We start from the raw sequence: 25,567 nt of genomic DNA on the forward strand, positions 1-25,567 counted from the left end.
GAAATGGCCAACATGGCATAACAAGATTTGCCCACAAAGAGTCCAGTGGGGTGGTGCCAGTTTGTTTGTAAGCGTCAAACTTGGAGCAAGATTCACAAAAATGTTTATCAGCTGAACCTGGACAATTTTGTTCATCCCTATACTTCATGTGTTTCAAAAATGAACTTTTAAGATAATTGCTAGAAAAAAATAGTGTGACCACATGAAGAATGAACATTCTGCCCACCAAAAACTAACATTTCAGCTATGAGTCCAGTAAACCACCTACTGAATTCTTACACCTCTTGGGGACATTAATGGAAAGATGTTCCCATTGGCTCCATTAGATGATTCCACTCTCATTCTGGTGGAATATGCATAAAATAAAACAAATAAAGACCATCTAGTGCAGTGGTCTCCAAACTGTGGCCCGGGAGCCGGATGTGGCCCTTTGCTTGCTTTTATCCAGCCATTGAGGCACCATTCCATCCACTAACTCCAACAATGGGACATCATTCCTGCCATTGAGACCAAGAATGGGGCACAAATCCTCCCATTTACACAAATGATAGTATACAATTTCACTCAATATCACCAACAATGGGGCACTATTCCTCCCAATGATGGGGCACTATTTCTCTCATTGACACCTACAATGGGGTACAATTCCTCCCAAAAACATCTTTGCATTTGATATCCCAGGTCTTTCGCTGACACTAAATCAGAGGTCTCCAAACTTTCTAAACAAAGGGCCAGTTAACTGTCTTTCAGACTTTAGGGGGGGTCAGACTGCGGAAAGTCAGAGAAGAAAATGACCTTGCTTCACTGGGAGTAAACAATGTCCGATGTTTGGAATTAGGGGAGGAATAGTACCCCATCGTTGGTGTCAGTGGAAGGAATAGTTCCCCATCATTGGTGTCAGTGGTAGGAACAGTGCCCCATCATTGGTGTCAATGGAAAGAATTGTGGCCCATTGTTAGTGTCAGTGGGAGGAACTGTGCCCCATCATTGGTGTCAGTGGGTGGAATAGTGGCCTGTCATTGTTATCAGTGAGAGGAACAGTACCCCACCACTGGTGTTAATTGGAGGAATGGTGCCCCATGGTTGGTGTCATTGGAAATAATTGTATCCTTCCACTGACACCAGCAGTTGGGCACTATTCCTTCCACTGACACCTACATTGGGGCACAATTCCTCTTACTGACACCAGTGCTGGGATACAGTGTCAGTGAAAGACCTGGGATATCAAATGCAAAGATAATCCTCCTGAATTAGGGGCAGACTGACAACTCATGGGCCCCCAGGCAATAGGGGATCATGGGGCCCCTGTGTCCTTGCCCAAACTCAAAAAAGCCTATGAAAAAGGTACCAGGGGCATCTCATGGGGCCCCCTACTGACCCCGGGGCCTCGGGCAGCGCCTGAGTTTCCAAATGGTCAGTCCGCCCCTGTCCTGAATCATAGACAGGTACAAGAAGACAGAGGACACTCTACTGTACATCCAGTCATTATGCTATATGTGAATAATAGATGTGACAAGACATATTATATCAAATAATACTATACTGCAGTGTACGTTTAAAAAGCAGAACTATTTCTAATAGGCGTGATCCCCTATTGTTAACAGAGTAGAGATGCTGAACTCCAGTTCTTTATAAAAAGGCATGATAAACCATATTCAGCAAGAATATACTTTACAGTATCAACCCTTTCTCCATTCTCTCTATATTTAAAGAGAAAAAAATATGTAAGATAGCAAAAATAGTGGAAAGGTGATCTCTGACACATGGTTCCAAGGCAACCTGAAAGGGGAATAGTTCCTGCTGTAGTCCACCCAAAATAGAACAATATACTTCTGATTGAACTGACTTGTTATTATCACAGTACTGAAGTAATGTAAAAATTAAATACAATTTTTTTCAGCCTAATAAATGACATCTTGCATCTGTTTGGCTCCTGCTGGCAACAGTTTCATGTCAAATACCCCTTTACATGAAGCCTGTTGTGGTAAAAATATGGAGTCACGTGATGATAAATACACAACACATCAAACTACATAAAACAAAAACGAATGAAAAAATAAATAAACACATACTTACTGTCAAATAGGGGACGAAATCTTTCTGTTTTGACTGAACAGTTTTTGTTATTTATAATGACCTTGCCATAATACTCTTTTGTTTCATTTGTTTCATTAGTTAAGTCGCACCAGGTTAATTTGATTCCTGTGCATTCCAGTTTTTTCTGCCAGAGTTTAGATCCATATCTGTGCATGAAGAACAGTTATATCAACATACAGATTAAATACATACAGTAGAAGGTAGTGCTATTGCTTACATTTATGTTTTGTCTAAAAGTGTAAAATAAAACTAGGAATAAGTATGCCTAGGATAGGTAAAGCCCAGCTGAAGTTCTACACATTTTATTGTTATTAAGTGTTCTTGCATGGCAAGACCACCTATTGTTATCTCACATATATTTTCTTATTATTATTATAGCCAAATTTACCACCCTAACTCCTCCCACAGTTTACACTACATAGACAAATAATATACCGAAACGTGCGGATTGTTCCCGATTGGTGTGCTATTACTTTGTGGAAAGTTTCGCCAAATGGTTCACGAAATATCGCCGTTTTTGTGGTGAAATTCGGCCCATAGGAATGAATGGCAGAATGTTCAAAACTAGAGTGGGAGCTGACAAAAGCTAGAGTGTGAGCTGAAAAATCAGGACATGATTTCTAAACTGCCATCACTCCCTCATTTTCAAGCCCACATACACATGTCTTATATCAAAACGTTCAGCTATCCCTGCTGCCACTAAAAATGTTCACGGCTAAGCCATAGTCCTGACAGTTTTCACAATATGACCATTTGTTTGCAACTCACGCCGACCATTGACATTTATTGAAACTCCACTCTAGACACCTGAAATTTGAAGGGCAATTTCTAAACTGTGACTGTGCCTTCATTTTTAATATTTCAGAGACATACTATGCATCACAATGTAGGTCTGGGTCTTGTGATTCTCACAATATAAAGCTCATTCGGTGTAGGATTTATAATTTTTAAACTACAACCGTTTGAAGATGGCAACCACCAGTGAAGTGAGCAAGTTGGAGCAGTTTGTTTTTAACCGCTCTTCTCTGCCCTTGCTGTAGGAGTTGCCATAGGAACCCAGGTGAGTGAGCAGGCAGCAGAGTGACAAGCCACTCCACCCAGTTACTCTGCCCACTCCAGTTGTAGACTACTGGTGGAGGCAAGAACACTTCACACAATTTCCACAGAAATTGTAGCTTTTCTAGTTTTTATTACTATTACTATACAGGTTTTACATAATGGCAACAATTTGTGCAGCGTTTTACAACATAAAGTTGGATAGTACAGTTACAGTACAATTTAAGATGAAAAAGTAAAGCCCAGGCTGAAAATCAGCTGGTTCAACAGGAGCCGGCCAACTCTTATACCAAGTGTACCGCATTTGGACTGTGTGGAAAACCAGCATATGATCAATGCGTGCAGCCAATGACTGTAATCACTGATCAGTGTATTCTGGCGGGGGTGTCCCCCTGTTAGAATACAATAACACAGCAGGAGAGATCCCTGCATCAACATCACAGTGGTACTTGATCATATACTTCTCAGTCTTAGAGCCAGTGGGGGACAGCTGCACCTCAGATTGGTGTTACAGTCATCTAGATAAGAATGATTGTTTATTTTTTTCAAAGCCATACTTCTCTTTTAAGGGCATTGCACACTTTCAAGTCCTTTTGTTGTTTTAACTTGGTATTTGTGTAATTATATTACCTATGTTGCTTCTATGCCCTTACCTTGCAATGTTGGGCTCACATATTGTGGCTGTAGTTTGTGGTGTCAGTGTGGCTGACCAATTCCTCTATGTACATGTATTCATTCACCTAGGTTGTCCCTATTCGTTAAAGGGACAAGGAACTTCTTGTTCCAAGTAAAATAGTGTCCAATGCATAGTACATACAAATGATGCCCACAGGACTTTACCAAGAAACACCAAGCAATGATGTAATAAGTAAAGTACAGTCTAGTGAATGCCTTGCCATTTCCTCTGTGTTGCATCACAAATGTGGGCGTACTAATGTGATGAAACTGTAATCCTTCTATTAATTATTCTGCTTGTTTATATCTGTGTCAGATCCAACTAATAGCTATCACTCACACGCTAGATTGAGAAACCCAGGGATTGTGGGACATGTGGTTTCTTCATAGGAAGTGTCAGTTCTTAGACTACAAGGTCATTCTCTAACCTGTGCAGTTCCATTTGAATGCAAACATAGAGTTCGGACACTGCAATGTAAAGATTTACTTTACTATAGGTTGTGCATACGGGCCATCAAATGACACCATGAAACTACAGGATCAATGCACATCTTATGCAGGTGAAAAGCACAAGCTGCAGGTAAGAAGGTTTATAATGCCCTTAATAAACTTCTTCTTGTTAGTAAAAATGTTTCTTCCTGCCTCACACTGCAGGGCTCTGTGCTGGTATAGCTGAGTTGTAGTCAGCACAAGTGATTTTCTCTTAGACATGTATTGCAGAGGAAACCAATGAATCTTGTACCCATGGAACTTTATAGAGGCATATAACACACATATTAAAGATAAAATCATGGTTTTATTCAATATCAACAGATAAAACCCTGTTTCTTGTAAAAATCCATAAAGGTTTTTAAACGTTTACAAAAAGTTGATATACTAATGTTTTTTAAACTCCTTTCCAAGGGGTAGATGTTCCTGTGACAGGTTTCGTTGAATTTTACAGAATTTCCATTTACCTCCTGTTGTGTCTTGGGGATGAATGAAATTTTTCCATATAGGACATAGGAAGGCCCGGACTGGCCACAGGACAAGCCATGCATTTGCTTGGTGAGGAAGAGCTGCCATGCCTAAGGTTGATTACCGGGCCATACAGTGGGAGGTAAGCAGCGACTGCGGTTTGGTCAGGGCTAACACAGACCACAGCTTACACTCACCTCCTGCTATGCAGCTATGCCAGACACCTCCCTGGCTGACCACTGCAGATACAGCAGCACTGAAGGGACAACAGAGGCCTCTCTCCTTCACCGGCCGGCACACCGTGACAGCCAACTGTCCCACTCTGTAGCGGCAGAGGATTGGGCTGTCTCTTTGCTTGATGGACTGTGTCTTTGCTGAATGAGCTGTCTCTTTGCTGGATTGGGATGTCTCTTTGCTGGATGTGGATGTCTCTTTGCTAGATAGGATGTCTCTTTGTTGGATGAAATATATCTTTCTTGGATGAGATGTCTCTTTGCTGGATTGGGCTGTCTCTTTGCTATATGGGGATGCCTTTTAGTTAGATTGGGATGTCTATTTGCTAGATTGGGACATATCTTTGCTGAATATATAGGGGGCACTGTGATTAGAGAGAAAAGGGGGGGCATGACTGCAAGGGGCACTGTGATGGGGGGCTGTGATTTGCAGGGGCACTGTAATGTAAAGGGGCACTGTGATATAAAGGGGACTGCACTGTAATCAATACAGTGCCACTTTACAGTGCAATCCTCTTTATATCACAGTGCAGCTTTACATTACAGTGCGGGCAACTAGCTCCGTGAATATTCTGTCAACAACCGTGCCTGCAAGCGCCCTTATCCCCCCCCTCCTTCTCCCCGGAGAAATTGGCTGCTCATTCTAAAATGCCTGGGCTTTTTTTTTTGGCCTGGTCATAGGCAGCTAAAAAACTGGAAGGGTTTGACCTTTCCATTAGCTTTGGCCTTAGATACACTGTAAAAAGAAGGATATTCTTCTAACCACAAAACCACTGAGGTCACAGTTTTACAGAATTAAATAAGGTTACATTAATATTCGCTCTTAAATGAAATTGGAAAGGCAAGACTATAGCTAGCAGAAACCAGTAAAGAATTTTCTTTTATTCTCTGACCTGCACAAGGAAATTTCAGGATCCAATGGATGGTGGGCATCACTTCAATTAGTCATTCTGATGTTCATAAATAAACCTACTGAACTCACGTTCCTTTCATCACCAACTTTATAGAAAATATGCCTTGAAAGAAATTTACAGGCTGCCACTGCTGACCTTCTCAAAACGTAGTTCCATTCCTATCATACCCGACCCACTAGTCCCCAGTCACTATCTAGAAATAAGCATCAAGCAAAGTCAGAACCCCTTATCTATAAACTTGTTGCAGATCAGTAAGTTAAAAAGTATTAAAACCATTAGATCAGTACTAAAGACAGGAAAAAAGCATTTTAGCCCCTTCCACATGGAGCGGAATCCCCTTGCACAGTGGAGCAAGGAGAGGATATGTATAGGGTGCATCAATGGAGCAGGCTATGGACCAAGAGATGTCAGCCAGGGATGGAGGAGACACTTGACAACAAGCACCAGGCAGCACTTCTAGAAGTTCTATCCTCTTGTTCTATCCTCTTCCATGTACAGCAGAGCGAGCAGATGACAGGCCTGTGTGCACTCCACTTATGCAGAGCAGTCATGTGAAAGGGGCCTTTCAGAAAGAAATGCCAGCAATAAAAAACAACTGTTTTTTCAGCTCTTTTCATCCCCAAATGTCTGACAGAATATTATATTGAACACATTATGACTTACACTCCATATTGCACTGTATACTGTAGCCCTTTTGCATTTTCTGGAATCTTCCAGGTAAGATTATTGATAAAGTTCAAAGATAAGAAACTGGCAGTCATTTGCCCTTGGAAATCACATGCTGACTTTGCTGCAATTGAGATAAAAACAATTCTATAGTAAATGGATACATATTGTCACATAAATACAGTAAATACACCATCTCTATTTAATAAGCTTTGCTTTGTAAAATTTATATACAGTTCAGTCCAAATTAAATATTTATTATAATTAACATCCATAATATGCTTCTTGGCACTTTATTAGATATATAAAAAGGAGGCATATTTATAATGTGCCCAGTGATAGGTTTGTCAATCATTCACCATTTATTAAACATTTTTCCAGAGGGTCAGGTACTTATAATTCAAAATCATGTATGCTGTATTTGGTTGCATTTGCTACTATCCGTTGCACATCTGGATTTCCTATAATTCATTTGTGAAGTATAGTAAATGTTACAGCTGCACAATCCTCTATTCACTGCTTGAAGTGAAGATGGAGAATTGTTATAAGAAAGGATTTATTTATTTCTTCCAATGGAGGACCCACTGGGATTGACTTACTAAAACTGGAGAGTGCAAAATCTGGTGTACCAGTGCATAGTAGCCAATCAGCTTCTATCAGGGACTTGCTCAATTAAACAGTGCCACGATGGTTAGCACTTTTGCCTGGCAGTACTGGAGCCATTGGTTCAAGTCCCAACTATGCACCACCTGCCTAGAGTTTGCATATTCTCCCTGTGCCTGTGTGGGTTTCCTCCAGCTACTCCAGTTTCCTCACACACTCCAAAGACATGATGATAGGTGAATCGGCTCCTGTTTAAATTAGCCCTAGTATGTGTATGTATGAATGTGAGTTTAGATTGAACACTCCTTGAGGGTTAGGGACTGATGTGAATGTACAATATACAGTGAGGAACAGAAGTATTTGAACACCCTGCGATTTTGCAAGTTCTCCCGCTTAGAAATCATGGAGGGGTCTGAAATTCACATTGTAGGTGCATTCCCACTCTGAGAGACAGGATTAAAAAAAAAATTCAGGAAATCACATTGTAAGATTTTTAAAGAATTTATTTGTCTTACACTGCTGAACATAAGTATTTGAACACCTGAGAAAATCAGTGTTAATATTTGGTACAGAAGTCTTTGTTTGCAATTACAGAAGTAAAACATTTCCTGTAGTTCTTGACCAGGTTTGCACACACTGCAACAGGGATTTTGGCCCACTCCTCCAAACAGATCTCCTCTAGATCTGTCAGGTTTCGGGGCTGTCGCTGAGCAACACGGAGTTTCAGCTCCCTCCAAAGATGTTCTATTGGATTTAGGTCTGGAGACTGGCTAGGCCACTCCAGAACCTTGATATGCTTCTTACAGAACCACTCCTTGGTTATCCTGGCTATGTGCTTCGGGTCGTTGTCATGTTGGAAGACCCAGCCACGACCCATCTTTAATGCTCTGACTGAGGGAAGGAGGTAGTTGCTCAAAATCTCACAATAAATGGCCCCATTCATCCTCTCCTTAATACAGTGCAGTCGTCCTGTCCCCTTCGCAGAAAAGCACCCCCAAAGCATGATGTTACCACCCCCATGCTTCACAGTAGGGATGGTGTTCTTGGGATACAACTCATCCTTCTTTTTCCTCCAAACACAACGAGTGAAGTTTAGACCAAAAAGTTCTACTTTGGTCTCATCTGACCACATGACTTTCTCCCATGCCTCCTCTGGATCATCCAGATGGTCATTGGCAAACTTCAGACGGGCCTGGACATGTGATGACTTGAGCAGGGGAACCTTCCATGCAATGCATGATTTGAAACCATGACGGCGTAGTGTCCTGTGGTCCCAGCTCTCTTCATGTCATTGACCAGACCAATTTTGTCTCTGGTGTCTTTTGACAGCTCTTTGGTCTTGCCCATGGTAGTAGTTGGCGTCTGAATGACTGTGGGCTGGACAGGTGTCTTTATATAGCTCAGACAGGTGCTACTAAGTTAGATTAATGAGTGGAGTAGAGGTGGACTTTTTAAAGGCACAGTAACAGGTCTTTGAGAGCCAGAATTCTTGCTGTTTTTAGGTGTTCAAATACTTATGTTCAGCAGTGCAAGACAAATAAATTCTTTAAAAATCATACAATGTGTTTTCCTGAATTTTTTTTAAATTCTGTCTCTCAGAGTGGGAATGCACCTACAATGTGAATTTCAGACCCCTCCATGATTTCTAAGTGGGAGAACTTGCAAAATCGCAAGGTGTTCACTCCAGAGACCACATCTCTACTGCTCTAGAGTCCTGTGGTGGCGTGCTTTACACCACTGCATCTGACGCTTTACATTGCACTTGGTGATGTAAAGCTTGGATGTAGCTGCTTAGCCATGGAAACCCATTCCATGAAGCTCTCTATACACTGTTGTTGTGCTAATCTGAAGGCCACATGAAGTTTGGAGGTCTTTAACTACTGATTCTGCATACAGTTGACAAATTTTGCGCACTGTGCGCTTCAGCATGTGCTGACCCTGCTCTGGTACCATGCTTGAAATCACTGAGCTCCTGAGAGTGACCCATTCTTTCACAAATGTTTGTAGAAACAGTCTTCATGGCTAGGTGCTTGATTTTATACACTTGTGGCCATGGAGGTGATTGGAACACCTGAATCCAATGATTTGGAGGGGTGTCCCAATACCTTTGGCAATATGGTGTACTTTAATTTGCCTACTCACTACTTTACATTTTTATTAATATTGGGGCAACACCGCAAGATAAAAAAAAAATGCACAAAAGGAAAGCAATGGTACCGGCTGTGTTCAACAAACTGGAATCAAAATTGCTGACTATGGTAATCAAACTGGAACCACTGGCACTTGCTGTTGCCTTCAAACTGGGACACATTGTACTGTGATCTACAACCTTGAATGCTATCACCCTCTAAAAAGGCTCTGTGTGTGTGAGAGGAAGGGAAGAGCTAGGTGGTCATCACATCTAGTGTTTACATTTGTTCACATGATCCTTTCATTCTCACTGTACTTTTTTTTGTAATATACACTGTCTGATGAACAGTGCGCTCAGAATACAGAGAGCATGCTGAAAATGGCAGCCACTGTTTACATTTTGTCATTGCTGTGAATGGTCACAGGGATCACAAAGTACAGAGAGACTCTCAATGGCTCTGTACCTTTTGAGATCTGCAGTGCCCAATGGACAGTGTGTTCACAGTGCAGTACTTGTGCATGCATTGGGGGTGTGCGCAAAAGCACTTAAAAGAATACTATTATAAAGGGCAGACCGCCCTGTAATGTCCACCCACTGTCTATTTTCCTGCATTCTAGTTTAGAATGGAGGTAGATCAATTACTGTATTTTATAACACATGCAGCAATAAGCTACACCTAAAGTGAATGTTTGGTGACTGCTTTATAAATGTAGTCCCAGAAATCTATTTTTTTAATAATGTATTCATTGTTTATTCTTTCCTATTAGTTTCTTATCCCTTATGTTTGCTAGTAGTTCCAGGACAGAAAAGACAGACATTATTTGATTATTCTTATATACAACTATCTAAGTTAAATTGAATGTGCTTTGTTTTTTATTTACAATACCGCAGACGAGGATCGCCAATTCACACTTAAGCATTTGACTGTAGTATGATAAAGAACACACACTAATGCACATTACTACAGCAGTAATGCACAATGCGTTATGGCAACTTGTTCATTGTGAATGAGCTGCCAACATACCACATTGGATAAAAAAATACATGACTTTTTATAGTAACACAGTGCACCACAACACATGGTATATGTGTTGTAGTGCCCTGTGGTGCGTAGGGCTCTACCATACAATTTATTGGGGTTAATTAATGGCACAGAAGCACACTGCACATAGAGGTGTTAGGGACAAATCAGATCTGAAGTCACGAGGAAGCACAGAACTTTGTTTGATGGGCTAGATAATCTGTAAATGTGCAGGAAGATAAATAACCTAAAATGTCATTAATATAAAAAGGTTCACTTTTTTTGTTGGTCAAAGGAAATCTGTGGCGTTGCTATATCTATACGATTTACCAGACAATTAAAATGGATATAGATATTTTATGTCCTAATGTTTTTAAAAATGGCCTAAAATGTATTTATTTTGATAAAGTGAACTTTTGGAAACCCACTTCCACAAGATTTGTAAGACTTACTTTTGTTCCTGGACCCACTTCTTCCTATAAGAAACAAAGAAAACATTTATAACTTATAATGTGGGAATGTAAAATCTCTGCATAGCATAATATTACAAAAAATCATTAAAATATAAATTTTTTTGATTTAAACTAACTGCAATTAATTTTTTTTTAATCTGTGCTTTGCCTATGCAGGGTAAAGCATCACGTTTGTTTACCTGCCACATTCCTCAGATGCACATGCTAGCCTTTCATGTATTCTCTACCTGTCCCTCTGACTGCTACACAGGAAGCCCCATATAGACAACCAAACACCAACAGTTTTAATTGTTTCACAAGTTTCATAGAAACTGTTAACAGGAGGTTGTTATGGCCTATTTAGTGATTTTTGTCACTCAAATTTGGTTGAAAATGAATAAAATGACTGGAATAGTGTCACATATAGGTTCAAGATAACTATGAGGGGTGAGGCAAGTAGAGGAATGGGGGGTTGGCTCTATGCAGGCACTGGAAAGATGACAGTGTTCCTTTAAAAGGGATATATAGTGGGATTTTGCAATATTTCTTTATTTATTATAGTAAAAATATATTTTTTCAGTGAAATAAATGGAGTCCAAGTTTGTTATGGTCCATCTAGTCATTTTTGTAACTCAAATCTAGTTGAAAATAAATGAAATGACTGGAATAGTGCCACATATAGGTTCAAGCTAAGCATGAGGGGTGAGGCAAGTAGTGGTGTGGAGGGTTGGCTCCACACACGTACTGGAAAGTTGACAGTGTTCCTTTAAAAGGAAAATATAGTGGGTTTTTGCAACATTTCTTTATTTATTATAGTAATTTTGTTTTCAGTGAGATAAATGGAGTCCAAGGCAGGCAACATCTGCTGTGCTGTCCTCTTTAGCTAACTCATTGTGCTTTGGGACTTCTTTGTCATTTATGAACTGTTTATTTGTAAATTGAATATTGTATTTACAGTCAAAAATAGATACTGAATGACAATTTAAAAACGTAAAAGGATGGTAAAAATAATCTTCCCTAACACCACCATTTTCTCCAAGTAATGATAAATATCAATAGTATAGTCTCTACAGGGATTCTATACACATTTCTGATATTTTGATATTTCTAAGACTGCATCTTTTTGTTTTGAACACCAAGCCTGCTGCTCATTTTCGAATGGGATTGCTATAGTACACTTTAAACTGCCACTAGCAACATCACTGCTATATGTTTGATACTGTGGGATCCTCTTTACCTACATAAATACTATGTTCAAAAACAGGTTTCCTGTAATACTTGTTAAACCACTGAAACCGGAAGTGTGCAAACACATACTATAACCATCTCGTGAAAATTGCGGTTACAGAAAACATAACCACATTCTATTCGCCACTGTTTTATTTATGTTTTTTCCACTGTCTTGTGTTGTGTCTGATGAGTTTTCTAAGCCACTGGTACCCATATCTGTATTGTGTAGCAACATTCTGATATCTTTTGTATGTAAAGAAGTATGCTAGAATGTGGAACAGATGTAAAGAATGAGTATAAAGATAAACTGTAACAGATTAATGTAGAACTATCTGAATTACTTGTAACATTCAATCATTCCAAAAAGTAGCAAAACAAAAATTTGAAAAAGTTAAACTCCAGGTAAACAGCTAAAAACACAACTAAGATCATTGTATGGTTGCTGTTTTACCTGCCATTCAGCTCTCAGATTTAGGCAGCTCTTCCACACAAGCACAGCCCTGTCTGGCAGGACTGAAGTCCTGAACTTTTTCTACTGTAGTTATGGAAAATTTACCTCTCCCCAACCTTCTTGCAAGTTTCAAATAATTGGCATATTGTTAATGTCTAGATTTATTATGATTTCTTTTGTTGATTTCATTAATACAGTCATCTTATAATTAGAATAATGGGATAGCTGGAATTTCAACTTCATTGCTACAAAATGGCAATCTGTCAAAAGAGGATTGCATTGCTAAAATATTCTAAAAAAAATATCTACCATAAACGAATATAAATATAGTGGAACCAACCACTCGGAAGACAAGATTTGCATTAACGTTGTTTGGGGTTCACTCATGTGTAGAACCATTCATGAACATTCCAGGCAGTGGAGGACATTGCAGGGCTTTTTGTTCAATTTTATTCAAAAGTAGCGTTCAAAAACACACAAAAGGGGTTTTCAGCATCACTACGAAAAACACCACCCTGCTAGCTATCCAGATTCAGTAGTCCCTGAACCTGTCTCCCTGTAGACTCATTATGTTATCTCATTCAGCTTTTTGATAAAGAAACTGACCAACTTGGGCTGCACAGGTTCCTGCCTAATTATTTACAGTCCCTTAATACCTACCTCAAGTAATGGCCTGTCAGATCACCTCTCCTTGAGGTCTGAGTCGACACTCTCTCAGTGCCTGTTCACACACACTGCTCATGCAGCAGCCTGTCTCCAGGAGAAAGAGCCCTGAACAAAAAGGGCTGTGCACACCTGCAAATGTGGACCCAATCCAGGAGTAACAAATCCTGGAGAAAACTGCAAAACCCATTTTCTTTACTCAGAACATAAATTTCAGAGCCCTTCAACCTGCATAAATGAGCACTCTGGGTGACAACTAACCCTTTGCACACAGTAACATGGCGCAGAACTGTCACAACACATACAGCAGCCTGATCATAAGACAAGGACATTTATCTAAAGCCAAAACATTTTCTGTGTTTTTTATTTTTTTGATAGTTTGGTGGGGAGATTCACTCTTTATTTGCCCTGGTAACCACTGATCACTGTGAAGGAAATTCTCCCCAAACAGGGAAACTCTGGGACAAGGGGGGGAGCAGAAAGGGCATGTGCCCTGGATGCAATGTTATTATGTAGAGTGGGGGTGTGCTGGGAGTTTGTGAATGCTCCATTCTTCAGCTGCCTTACTGACAGGAGTGAGGTCTCAATAGCAGCTAGATGGCGGATTCTGTTCTCTCCTCCCGCTAATAGCATTCTACTGTGGACAGAAGAGAGGAGGGCCCCCCTGAGAATACACCTCCTGCTCAGTATGGGCACCTCTCTCATTGATACTGTTGCACCATCTCTCACAGTCCTCCACAGCCATGCTGTACTGTAACACCCCCACCCTCGCCCTTCACTGGCCAGTCTCCTTTCACTGGGATAGCGTTTGAACCAGGCCAGGAGACCTACAGGCTGTCCCTGCAGCCCGGATTAAAATACAGTCAGCTAGGTGAACACTCTCTCCTAGTGGCAGGCTGCATGGGGTTAATGCTGCAGGGAGGCTGTCTAGGCTTTGGGTTGGGCTAGTATACAAAACTAATAAAAGCAAACTATCTTGGAACAGGATTGTTTAGTTAAAAGCATCCACGAAGCCCCTTCCCCCAGACTCCCAGCTCCTCTCTCTTTCTTCATCCCACTGACATGTGCCATATTAGTTCTTCTCAGACTGACAACACTGACATAGCATTAATTTCTCCCTACCAACACTGTTGCAGCAGCATTTTCCATTTTAGTGACACCATCTATGCAGTGGCATATTTTCCTTCGAGTGACACCACTGACACAGGGACTTTTTTTTTCTTATAGTGACATCACTAACATAATTCTTTAATTTGCTGTGGTGTACCACAATCATTAGCACTATTTTAGCGCATGCCACAACCATTGCATATATTCGAGATCAGAGCTGAACACACCGCTATTAGCCCTGCCCTTTCTTCTATCCAGGAATGCACACTTTAGCATCTTTGCCTGGGCACCAAATGACCCTCCACAATGAAAAATTATGTGTTTTATTTTACCATACCGTACTCTATTCAATACTGAAAAAGTGTTGCCTTTAAATATATACTTCAACTATCCTGATATTTAGTAGGCAGATGGAACTACACACTCAACTAAGGGTCATTGTTTCCTAAATGTGATGCAGGAAAATGTCATGAGTCAAATGGTGGAAGCCCGAACTAGAAATAATGCTCAGCTGGATCTACTGATTACAAGCAACACAGAGCTAATTGCAGATGTGGAGGTAAGGGATAACTTAGGAAACAGAAATAACAGAGTAATTATGTTTCCCATACATTATAGGAAAAGGAGACACATATTACATGATACTAAATAGCTTCAAATTTCTGCAGCAAAGAACACTGTAGAGAAGTGGGAGTGCTTTAAAGATACCGTATTTTTCGCTCCATAAGACGCACTTTTTTCCTCCCAAAAAAGGGGGGGAAATGTCAGTGCGTCTCATGGAGCGAATATGGAGCGGCCGGTCCGGTATTTCCACCGCGGCCGTGTCAGAATACCGGGCCGGCCACTCAGCTCTGCAGCGGGACCTTATGGAGATGACTGCTGACCTTTGGGGAGGTGGGGAGCGGGTACCTGAATTTGACAGGTACCCGCTCTTACTTCTTTGTTCTTTGATCTTACCTGTTCCTCTATCCAGTGGCGCGCTGTCTTCCGGCTTCTGTAGTGTGGGCACTGGGCATGACAGCCGGGTGCCAAGTGCGCATGCGCAAGAAGCGGTGCTTTTTGTGAATGGTAAGGCGGTACCTGGGACACATGACAGATCTCAGAAGCCGCCGGACCAATCACAAAGCGCAAGTGCTTCTCGCTCATGCGCACTGGGCACCCGGCTGTCATGCCGAGCGCCATTACAGAAGCCGGGAAGACAGCGCGCGGCTGGATCGTGGAACAGGTAAGATCAACCAAAAACTCTGCGGAAGTAAGAGCGGGTACCTGTCAAATTCAGGTACCCGCTCCCCACCTCCCCAAAGGTCAGCAGTCATCTGTACTGTCCACAGTCTCTGGTCATCCCTGTGCTGTCCGCAGTCTCTGGTCATCCCTGTGCTGTCCGCAGTCTCTGGTCATCCCTGTGCTGTCTGCAGTCTCTGGTCATCTCCTGTACTGTGTCTGCAGTCCATTAGTTCAGAATTTTTTTTTCCTGTTTTCTGCCTCTAAAACCTAGGTGCGTCTTATGGTCAGGTGCGTCTTATGGAGCGAAAAATACGGTATATAAACAAAGGGAAGTCAGTGCAGTCCAAGGGGCAACAACTATAAAAGGAACAAAAGTTTAACTTGGGTGGCTAAATACCAATGTTAAAAGACATAATAACAAGAAAAACCTGTCCTTTAAGAAATATAAGGCCTAAAGATCAACATTAGCATTCCAAAACTACAAAGAGTGCAATAAAAAAAGCAAGAGCGAGATCATGGCAGTTAAAATAGATTATGAGAGACACATTGCCAGGAAGAGTAAAAAAATCCCAAAGATTTTTTCAAATAAATTAATAGTAAATAGACTAGGTAGGAGCATATTGGCCCCATAAAGGTTGATTAGGGGGAGTTGGTCACAAATAACAGGGAAAAGGCAACTGTATTAAATACTGTACATTCTTCTCAGTTTATACGAAGAAGAAGAGGGGTATAACAAACAAGACAGTAATACTAATACCATTATATTGAATGTACCCCAACAGAGACCAGTATTCAAAATAGACTAGAAAACTTTATTGTGAACAAATCACGAAGACAAGATGGCTTACACCTAAGAGTTCTCAGAAAACCTAGCCATATTATAGCCAGATTATTATATCTTATTTTTAAGGACAGTTTACTGACTAATATTGGTACCAATATTCAAAAAAGGGACAAAATACAATATATACCTAGAAACTACAGACCAGTTAGCCTAACACCAATAGTATGTGAACTATTGGAAGGATTGATAAGGGACCATATCCAAGAATTTGCTGATGAGAATAGTATGCATAATAACATGGGATATGTAGTCCTTAGGAATTAGCAGAGGAGAAGCTGCAAAGGAATTCAGGAAGTTGTGGATAATGGCAACCAGCGGACAGGCAGAACTCACAACATTCAAGGAAAATTTTCAAGTAAGGTTATACTGAAATATCAAAAATAACTTGTTTTGCTACTACAATGATGATGTTATAAACTGAAAGTTTATGCTGGTACTTGTGTTTGGACAGTGAAGGAAGAGCAGAATAATGATGAGTAGAGGGGAGCACAAGCATGTTCAGATACTAGTCTGAACCTGCCTGAGCTATCCCACCAGGAAGCTGTCACTGTAGATTGCCAATCATGGTTGAGACATCCCCCGACCTTCAGCTGTGTGTAGGCAGGTGCCTATTTGTTGGATGCACATTGTATTATGTTAATGTATTGCACTGTATTGTAAAGTATATGTTAGTGAGTTCCAGGTACCAAGCTGCCTAGGGAGGTAGGAAGGAGTTAAGGTTGTTAACTCCCAGGTGTTCATGGTCCTGCTTCTGTGACCCATAAATACAAGGGGAGGTAACCTTATAGGAGAGGCTCTTCCACATGGGAACTAGAAGGAAGCTCTGCTGCAAGATGTAGCTCTTCTAAGAACACATGGCCACCACCTTTTTGGGGTACCCAGCTGAAGTACTGAAGCCAGCATATGGACTCTCAGAATATTGTATGATCTACTGTAGGCAGCCTGAAACAGCCTTCTTAGCCTAGTTAGGTATTCTGTGAATGAGACTTGAATGGTTAATTGTGTTATGACATATGCTTTAAGTTGGAGTGGCGCCTTATAGCAGATTTCTCATGACAGCGGCTTCCGCCTTCATGGTTTGGAATTAGCGAGCTCCTTCAGGACACCTTAGCCTCTCCCACATGCCCCTTTACACACCTCTTGTATACTGTACATGCAAGTGCAGAGGAGAGAATGCGTCTTCCGCTTATTATTGGCAGTCTGTAGTGGCAGTTCCTGGTGGGATAGCTCATGCCAGTTCAAACTAGTATCCAATGTTTCCTTGTTAGCATATTTCATGTTAGGATATTTGCATACAACACACCTACCCCCCCCCCCCCACCTAGTAATGTCCTTCCTTCTCTCAGAGTTTTGCTGTAGAGACATTGCTGGCAACTCGCTTACATAAGCAGACAGCAGATAATGTGGAGTGATTTATTTCTAATTTCTTTCATAGTGGTGCTGTATGCCCAGTAACGCATACACTAGAATGGCTACAGCGTGGTTGTCCAGTTCTGGAAGGCATCATATGCCCACATGTTGTGGTAAAAAGCCAATCACAGCAGCCTTTTACCACGTGATCAGCTGTGTCCAATCACAGCTGATCACAATGTAAACACACTTGCCAGTTATCAGCAGTACTTTCCTCACGCTGTGACAGCATGAGGACAGTACTGCCGATAACCGGCAAGTGTGAATGGAGACATCTACACTAATAATCAGGGCACTGAAAATCAGTGCCCTGATTATCAGTGCAGCCCCAAAAGTGTCCATCAGTACCCAGCAGTGCTATCAATCTGTGCCTATTAGTGCTGCTAATCTGTGCCCATCAGTGCCACCAGTCAATGCCACCTATCAGTGATGCCAGTCAGTGCTGCCAATCAGTGCCCTTCAGTACTGCCTATTATTGCCTATCAGTGCAGCCTCATCAGTGCCTCCTCATCAATGCCCACCAGTGCCACCTCATCAGTGCAGCCTATCAGTGCCCATCAGTGCCACCTATCAGTGCCCATCAGTGTAGCCTCATCAGAACAAATCCATGGAGAAAAATTACCTGTTTGCAAAATTTTATAATAGAAACTGAGAAAAACTTTTTTTTTTTAATATTCTAAATTTTATCATTTGTTTAGCATAAAATAAAACACCCAATGGTGATTAAATACCACCAAAAGAAAACTATTTGTGTGGACAAAAATGACTAAAATTTAATATGGTACAATGTTCCTTGACCGCACAATTGTCATTCAAAGTGCAACAAAACAAAAAGCTGAAAATTGACCTGGACAGAAAGGGGGTGAAAGTGCCCAGTAGACAAGCAGTTAATAGTCTTACATTAGGGTATCCTGTTTTTTGTCTTGTCGGAGTTTCTAGCTCCTGCATGACTTGTGACCTTTATGCTGTAAAACATGACTTTCTCAACCTTTTTATTGCAGAAGAAACCTAATAAATATAATGTTCTGTCTCAGGGAAGTCCTGCTAAAATGTACTTCATCTACAGCTCACTGTACATCAGTGTGATGGTCAAGTAGAAGAATGCACCCTACATTTTTGACAGTGGAAATAATCCCCTCTTACACATAGCTATAAAGACCATTGATTTCAGTGGCAACTTATCCGGGTGCCAGAAATTGCTCCTTGCGCATGGAACCCCTAGAAACCTATGAAGAAACCCTAGTTGAGAAAGGCTGCTTTAGAGGAATCATGGTAAAAAAATAACAATAGCATTTTCTAGCTCAGGGAAAAAGTAGATCCATCGTGTCCTGTCAAATTTATAGTACTTAAAAGGTTCTTTTTAATGTTAATAATGCTAAAACTCCACCACTTCCCACACTCCATCTTGCCACTGGAAGCCAAGATTAGAACCCCTTTTCATTTTCAGATTATATATGATATTAATTCAATGTGTTATTGAGCATGTTATTTGTATATTAGTTTTTTGTGTTTGTATATTCTGGGAGCAGATCTTTCTCAAATAGCAACTGTTCTAATGTTTAATCAAGCTTGATAATCTTGTGTATCTCAGTCGAAATATTAAATCGACAGTTCTCCTCTCAGCATAATTGTACAGGTATCTTAGAAACATGTAATGTTGGACATTGCTCTGGTTTGTTTTGTACAAGACAACTGACAAGAAAGGGAGTGGTGGTATTCATAGTATGCTGCGCTGAAATCCACACACCTTATCTGGAGTCGTAAACATTTTTTGTAGCCAAGAAAAAAAGAGAGAAAAAGAACTGTAGCACATCATTTCTTAAGTTTGCCAGTGGTTGCCCATGCAGGGCAAATCAATAAGTTAATTTAAAGAATATGTAAACCCAACATTTCATATTCCTGATATATGCCTGCTGTACCATGTACTTGTGTGAAAAAGTATCCTGTTCTCATTGTATTGCTTCCTTTGTTTGAAATATTTGGTGTTCCCACCATTCCCTCTGCTTTCCTATGCAAAATTGACCACACTAGGCAGGAGAGCACAGCATGGTCATCAACATGGTAATCTGATAATTGGAGGAGAGCACCTGAATTCACACCACAGCATGGTTATTTAGCTGTAATGGGATGCACTCAGACTGCTCTCCTCCAATGATCAGACTTCTGTTGACACTCCCCCCCCCCCACACACACACCGCCATTCACTGGGAAGACCAGTGAGCTGCTGTTTCTCCACAACCAGCTCTCTATGCAGCTGAGTACAGAGGGAATATGATTATGTATAAAAAATGAAAAAAGGCATTTATAATGTTTCTATATCTATACACAAATGTTTTGCCTTTCATTTCTAATTTAAACTGAATGGGTTGTTTTACAAAGTGAGAGCTTACATATACTTTAACTGCCACCCCCTACAACTACTCATACTTTTTTTTAAGCTTCCAAGAGGAAAGTAAGTGAGCCAAGGCACAAGGATGTGGGCTCTCTCACCATGTCCATATGACAATACTGGGTGCCTCAATAGTTAATCCCTAAGCAAAAGTGCAGTCACAAGAGATGAAAAGATAGTGAGTCCCCATATTCAGATGCACTGGGTATTTCTCTTTGCTTCCAGTGTTAGACTGAAAGCAAGGGTGAGTGAAAAAGATGTTGCAGTTACTTGAGCCTATTGCTTTGCCACCATAGATTCACTTTAAGGTCATAAAACATTTAGTGAAGAATATTTAACAGATAATTTTTGCATCCACTAACAAAATCCATTATAATTAAAAGAAAAATCCTCTAAAAATGTAATAACGAGAAACCCAAGCCTTCATTTATATATTTTTATCCCTGATTTAGAGATTATACTATTTACAACAAAAATTAGACTGGGTTGAAAATATCACCCAGCAAAATAACAGAAGGGGAACACCAGCAGTAAAATAAAATATATTTGCTATCTATTAGTAGGTAAGGCACTTTTTAAATTATTATTGTATTTTATTGTATTCTATTATTGTATACAAATACTGGCTTCTGTCAACAGTAAAACATTAATTTGTTGGCAAACATTTTGAGAATGTATAAAAAAATATTTCTAGAAGGGATTTTCCTATGTTCAGAATAGTTCCTAAGAAAAAACATAGATGACTATATACACTGCTCAAAAAAATTAAAGGAACACTTTTGAGCAGAGGGGGTTGTTAATCAGTTTCAACTGCTTTGCTGTTAATGAAATTAACAACAGGTGCCCTAGATTTTCTATGGCTCCTCAACATGTGCCCATGGGTTGTACACCTCAAAAAAATTAAAGGAACACTTTTTAATCAGAGTTTAGCATCAAGCCAATTAAACTCCTGGGATATTGATCTGGTCAGTTAAGTAGCAGAGGGGGTTATTATTCAGTTTCAGCTAGATGAGCAACAATGAGACAACCCCCAAAACAGGCATGGTTTTACAGGTGGAGGCCACTGAAATTTTTTCCCTACTCATATTTTCTGACTGTTTTTCACTAGTTTTGCAGTTGGCTAGGGTCAGTGTCCCTACTGGTAGCATGAGGCGATACCTGGACCCTACAGAGGTTGCAAAGGCAGTCCAACTCCTCAAGGATGGCACATCAATACGTGTCATTGCCAGAAACGTTGCTGTGTCTCCCAGCACAATCTCAGCTTTTCACAGATGAGAGCAGGTTCACTCTGAGCACATGTGACAGACGTGAAAGGGTCTGGAGAAGCCTTGGAGAACGTTATGCTGCCTGTAACATCGTTCAGCATGACTGTTTTGGTGGTGGGTCAGTGATGGTCTGGGGAGGCATATCCATGGAGGGATGCACAGACCTCTACAGGCTAGACAATGGAACCATGACTGCCATTAGCTATTAGGATGAAATCCTTGGTCCCTTTGTCAGATTTTTTATTATACATTTCCTTTATATTTATTTAAATTTCTGATCGAATCTTTGTCGGGTTAGAAATTTTTTTTTCGTTTTTTTTATATATATATTTTGTATTCCCCTTCAATTAATATCGTATTGTCTTGCATCTTGTCCAGTTTTCCTTTCATTAATATTGCAAGGTCTTTCAACTTGTTTAGTTATTATTATTATAGTTTTTCCTTGTGATTATTATGACAACCGCAGTGTTTTGTGAAACATTTGTCACTGTAATATATCTACTTGCTATTTAATTGATATTTATAATTCCTACACCCACACAGTAACATCATTAACATTATTACTATGATCCTTTTCAATTTGCAAATGATTGCTCTTTGCTCTATGATCCAGTACAAGGATGCGATGTTTGGTTTTCATTAAAGTGGCGTCCGTTCGCACACCTGAGGACTATTTAAGATGTACATTGTGATTGCGTCAGCAGGAAGCGCGTCCCTTTGAGAACGTGTGTGTGCACGAAACGCGTGAGTGCAGAGCCTACGTGCTGGCGTCAGTCCGCCCAGTCCATGCAATGGTCTGGCCACCATATTTCTCGTTTGTTTAGGATTCGTTATATCCAGATTGATTGTCGATTCATGTATGGGAGCAGAGGTATCCATCCTATAGGAATCCACATAGAGAGCCTAGTTGCATTGGGAGTTTGGCTGTTTATCGATTTCCTGCAGTGGAAAGGTTACATCCTTTGATGGGACCTCTGTACAGAGCCTATTTGTTCCTAACTTCTGGTGAGTGCAAAGCGGTGGAGGATTGTCATAGATGCACACATCACAAATGTCACCTCATTTTGCTGGTCACTGATGGACACTGAACATTGTGGACTTTATTTATGATATGTGTTATCTGATTTTAGTTTTTTTAAGCTAGGGTACACAAATATTATTTATATTCTTTTACACTCAAGTGCTGCACCTTTTGTATATTCTTTCATGTTTAGTGGAATAGGGGGGTTAACCGCTTTGTGCTAGCTGCTTTTTACACACTTTTCTTTGCTCTCACTAATTTTGTAGACACTTTTTAGCAAGGATAACTTGCCACAAATTTGTGGTGTTGAATTGTAAGTCTTGTTAACTTGCTGCACATTTTCCCTGGCAAGCTGTACACTTGCAGAGCACTTGAAGCACAGGTTCTAGTTGACACTTTTCCAATTTGTGGCAAATTTGCAATCTCTAGCAAGAGCAAAGTTGTAGCGGTGAGTCTACAGCATGAGCTCTGCATGTCTCATAACTGAACCAGAACTTGCAGCAGACTTGCAGAATATTTGCAAGAAAGTTCATCTGGAGTCATGCAATGGGGACTTGCTGCAATTGTGCTGATCACCTCTGGGTTTTTTATTTTTTTGCGAAATAAACAAAAAACAAAAAAAGACAGAAAATTTAGAAAAAAAACATTTTCTCATTTCTGTTATAAAATAGCAGAAAGCTTGGCAAGTCTAGCAATAGCTTAACAAGTTATTCCAAACTTGCAGCTCAATTTCTTGCTATGTGGGTTGTTACATTTCTTGGTAATAAAAATATGACAGGGATTCTAACCCCTTACTACTCTAACCAATACTAAAAATGTTTTATCTTAACATACACTCACATGAGTTGCTAAAAAGGGCCTTTAGAGAAAGACAAATATAGGCCCTGATTTACTAAGAATAGTGTCCATCAGCAGACGCTGAACATTCAGCCACACCCAATTAAATCAATTAAGACCTTTCAGTGGTCAGAAAAATGTCTGCAGGCAGACTGAAAAGCGTCTGTAGGCAGACTGAATTCTCTTTGTAAATCTCTGACCAGAGTAGGCACAATTGTAGGAGCAATGCCGGATATGGTCCCTAGGTGGCACACAAACGCGGGCTTTGTCCCGTTCCCGTTTATTTGTATGCCAGATGATAAAACTTGCAGGTGTGCATGCATGCGTGTTTTATTGGCTTTTTATTTGGGGGGGGGGGGAGTTTGCTGTTATTGTTGTTGCTGTCTATTAATTTTCTTGCCTTTTTTTCTCCAAAAATGATCGGCTAACTAATGCATTTCCTAATGAATGTTACAAAGTCATACATCCTGTTTTCAAATGTCAAGCATTTTCAAACGTATATCTCAAATAATTTGAATGGCTTGTTCTAATTTCCCAATCTAATTATATATTTTCATTCTCTTTAATCATGCTACTATTGCCCTCAACATGAGGGGGTGCTTTGGGGCAGGGGCGGCTCCCCTCTCCAAAGCACCTTGTCCCCATGTTGATGGGGTCAAAGTCCTCTTCCCCACAACCCTGGCCTGTGGTTGTTGGGGTCTGCGCATGGGGGGCTTATTGGAATATGGAAGCCCCCTTTAGCAAGCTCCCCCTAGTTGAATAAGTATGGGTCTGGTATGGATTTTGGGGGGGAACCCCACGCCATTTTTTTTTGTAAATTTTGCTTTGGGGCTTCCCCTCTAAATCCATACCAGACCCAAAGGGCTTGGTATGGATGGGAGGGGGGACACCACAACTTTTTTTATTTTTTTTTTAATTGCCGCCAATTCTTTCTTTTATATTCAGTTGTCAGTGGGGAACTCCACTGACGGCTGCAACATGAACGCATGCTTTTCACTACTACAAGGCCTCATGACTTGATAAATTAACTCGTGGTATTTTAGTAATGGTTTTTAGGGAATGCAAAAGTTTTTTATACAAAATGCTGTGCGAGATCCTACCGCATATTTGGATGTGGTAAGATAGCACGTAGTGAATTGCGCCCAATGTGTGAATAGCCCAAAGGGCACTCCCCCACATTCTCTTTCTTTGGAATCTCAGCTCTTGGCTTGACAAACCCTTCCCAAAAGGGGCAGAGTGCAAACCAGCAATATCAATCAATCTCGCACCATCGTTTGACATTCACATAAGGCCCAGTCTTAAAAAAGCTTGAACATGGGCAAGACCTCATTCTAATTCACATACAAGGATTATTTAGACAGAAGCCAAAGATGCTGCCAGCATGTCTGTGTGAGGGCAGCCGCCCAGGGAGAACATGAAACTTCATTGCCGTGGTCAGGATTCAATCCGATGACGCTAGTGCTCTGAGGCAGCAATGCTAACCACTTAACCACTGTGCTGTCACATGCATCCAGACTGCATTTCTCTGGTGTGAATCAACCCTAAGTCCCTGGGCAAGGTCAGTGTAACAAGCCAGATATCTCAAATGTGACACAAATGTTGTGCTATGTTGCCAATTCAGATGTGTGTTGGTTCTATGTATCCCAATACAAAAGATTGCAATACTAATATTGTTCTATTATCCTCCAAAATGTGCTTTGTGTACCAAAATCAGAGTGAAAAAAGCTGTAAATAAAAAAGAGAGGGTGGCACCACTATTGCAAAGTGAAACCAACAAACATTGACAGGGGCAAACACTTTTTGGGGGATAATATTGTGAACATTTGAGATTGCGATACATATACCCAACACGTCTCATTTAGTAACACAGCATAACATTTGTATTCCTTTTAATTTTAAGGTTGAGTTTTCCAGCAGCACCGGTTTGGTGTGTGATGTTGGTTTGGTGTGTGCTGCATGTGGACAGCTGAGGGAGGTTGGCTGAAGATTATTTTTAGATGTTGCTAAAAAAGTGCTGTTGGACCACCATTTTGGTAATATCTCTCCAAATTCAAAGTCCATGAGAATGCTCAGTTACACAAGGCACAAACTCAGAAATGGCAAAGTCCCTGGGCATGCTCAGAGTAACAAGAAACATGTCTCAAACGGCTAAGTCGCTGGGCATGCTCAGTGTAAAAAGATATACAGTATATGCCAGACATAAGTCCCTGTAAATGATCAATGTAAAGGACAGTACAGACAGAAGTATACATACTGGAAAAAATATATACTTCCAAAAATGTACTAGCATTCATTAAATGAGTCACAAAGGAAATGAA

At 40.6% G+C, this 25,567-nt stretch overlaps 1 protein-coding gene across 1 annotated transcript in view; it reads right to left on the reverse strand.

Annotated features, from left to right (window-relative positions):
* Positions 1-25,567, reverse strand: part of LOC149462898 (interleukin-20 receptor subunit alpha-like) — a 63,422-nt gene that overhangs the window by 31,648 nt on the left and 6,207 nt on the right. Inside the window, exons 2-4 of the mRNA XM_089676228.1 lie at positions 10,806-10,829; positions 6,596-6,722; positions 2,077-2,243 (exon numbers count right to left, since the gene is read on the reverse strand). Of these exons, the coding sequence (XP_089532354.1) occupies positions 2,077-2,243; positions 6,596-6,722; positions 10,806-10,829 (318 nt within the window). The remainder of the gene's footprint in view (positions 1-2,076; positions 2,244-6,595; positions 6,723-10,805; positions 10,830-25,567) is intronic.

The sequence above is a fragment of the Staurois parvus genome, unplaced genomic scaffold (genome assembly GCF_062004578.1).
Source record: "Staurois parvus isolate SC_StPar_1 unplaced genomic scaffold, SC_StPar_1.0 ptg000165l, whole genome shotgun sequence".
In the NCBI taxonomy this organism is placed as follows: domain Eukaryota; kingdom Metazoa; phylum Chordata; class Amphibia; order Anura; family Ranidae; genus Staurois; species Staurois parvus.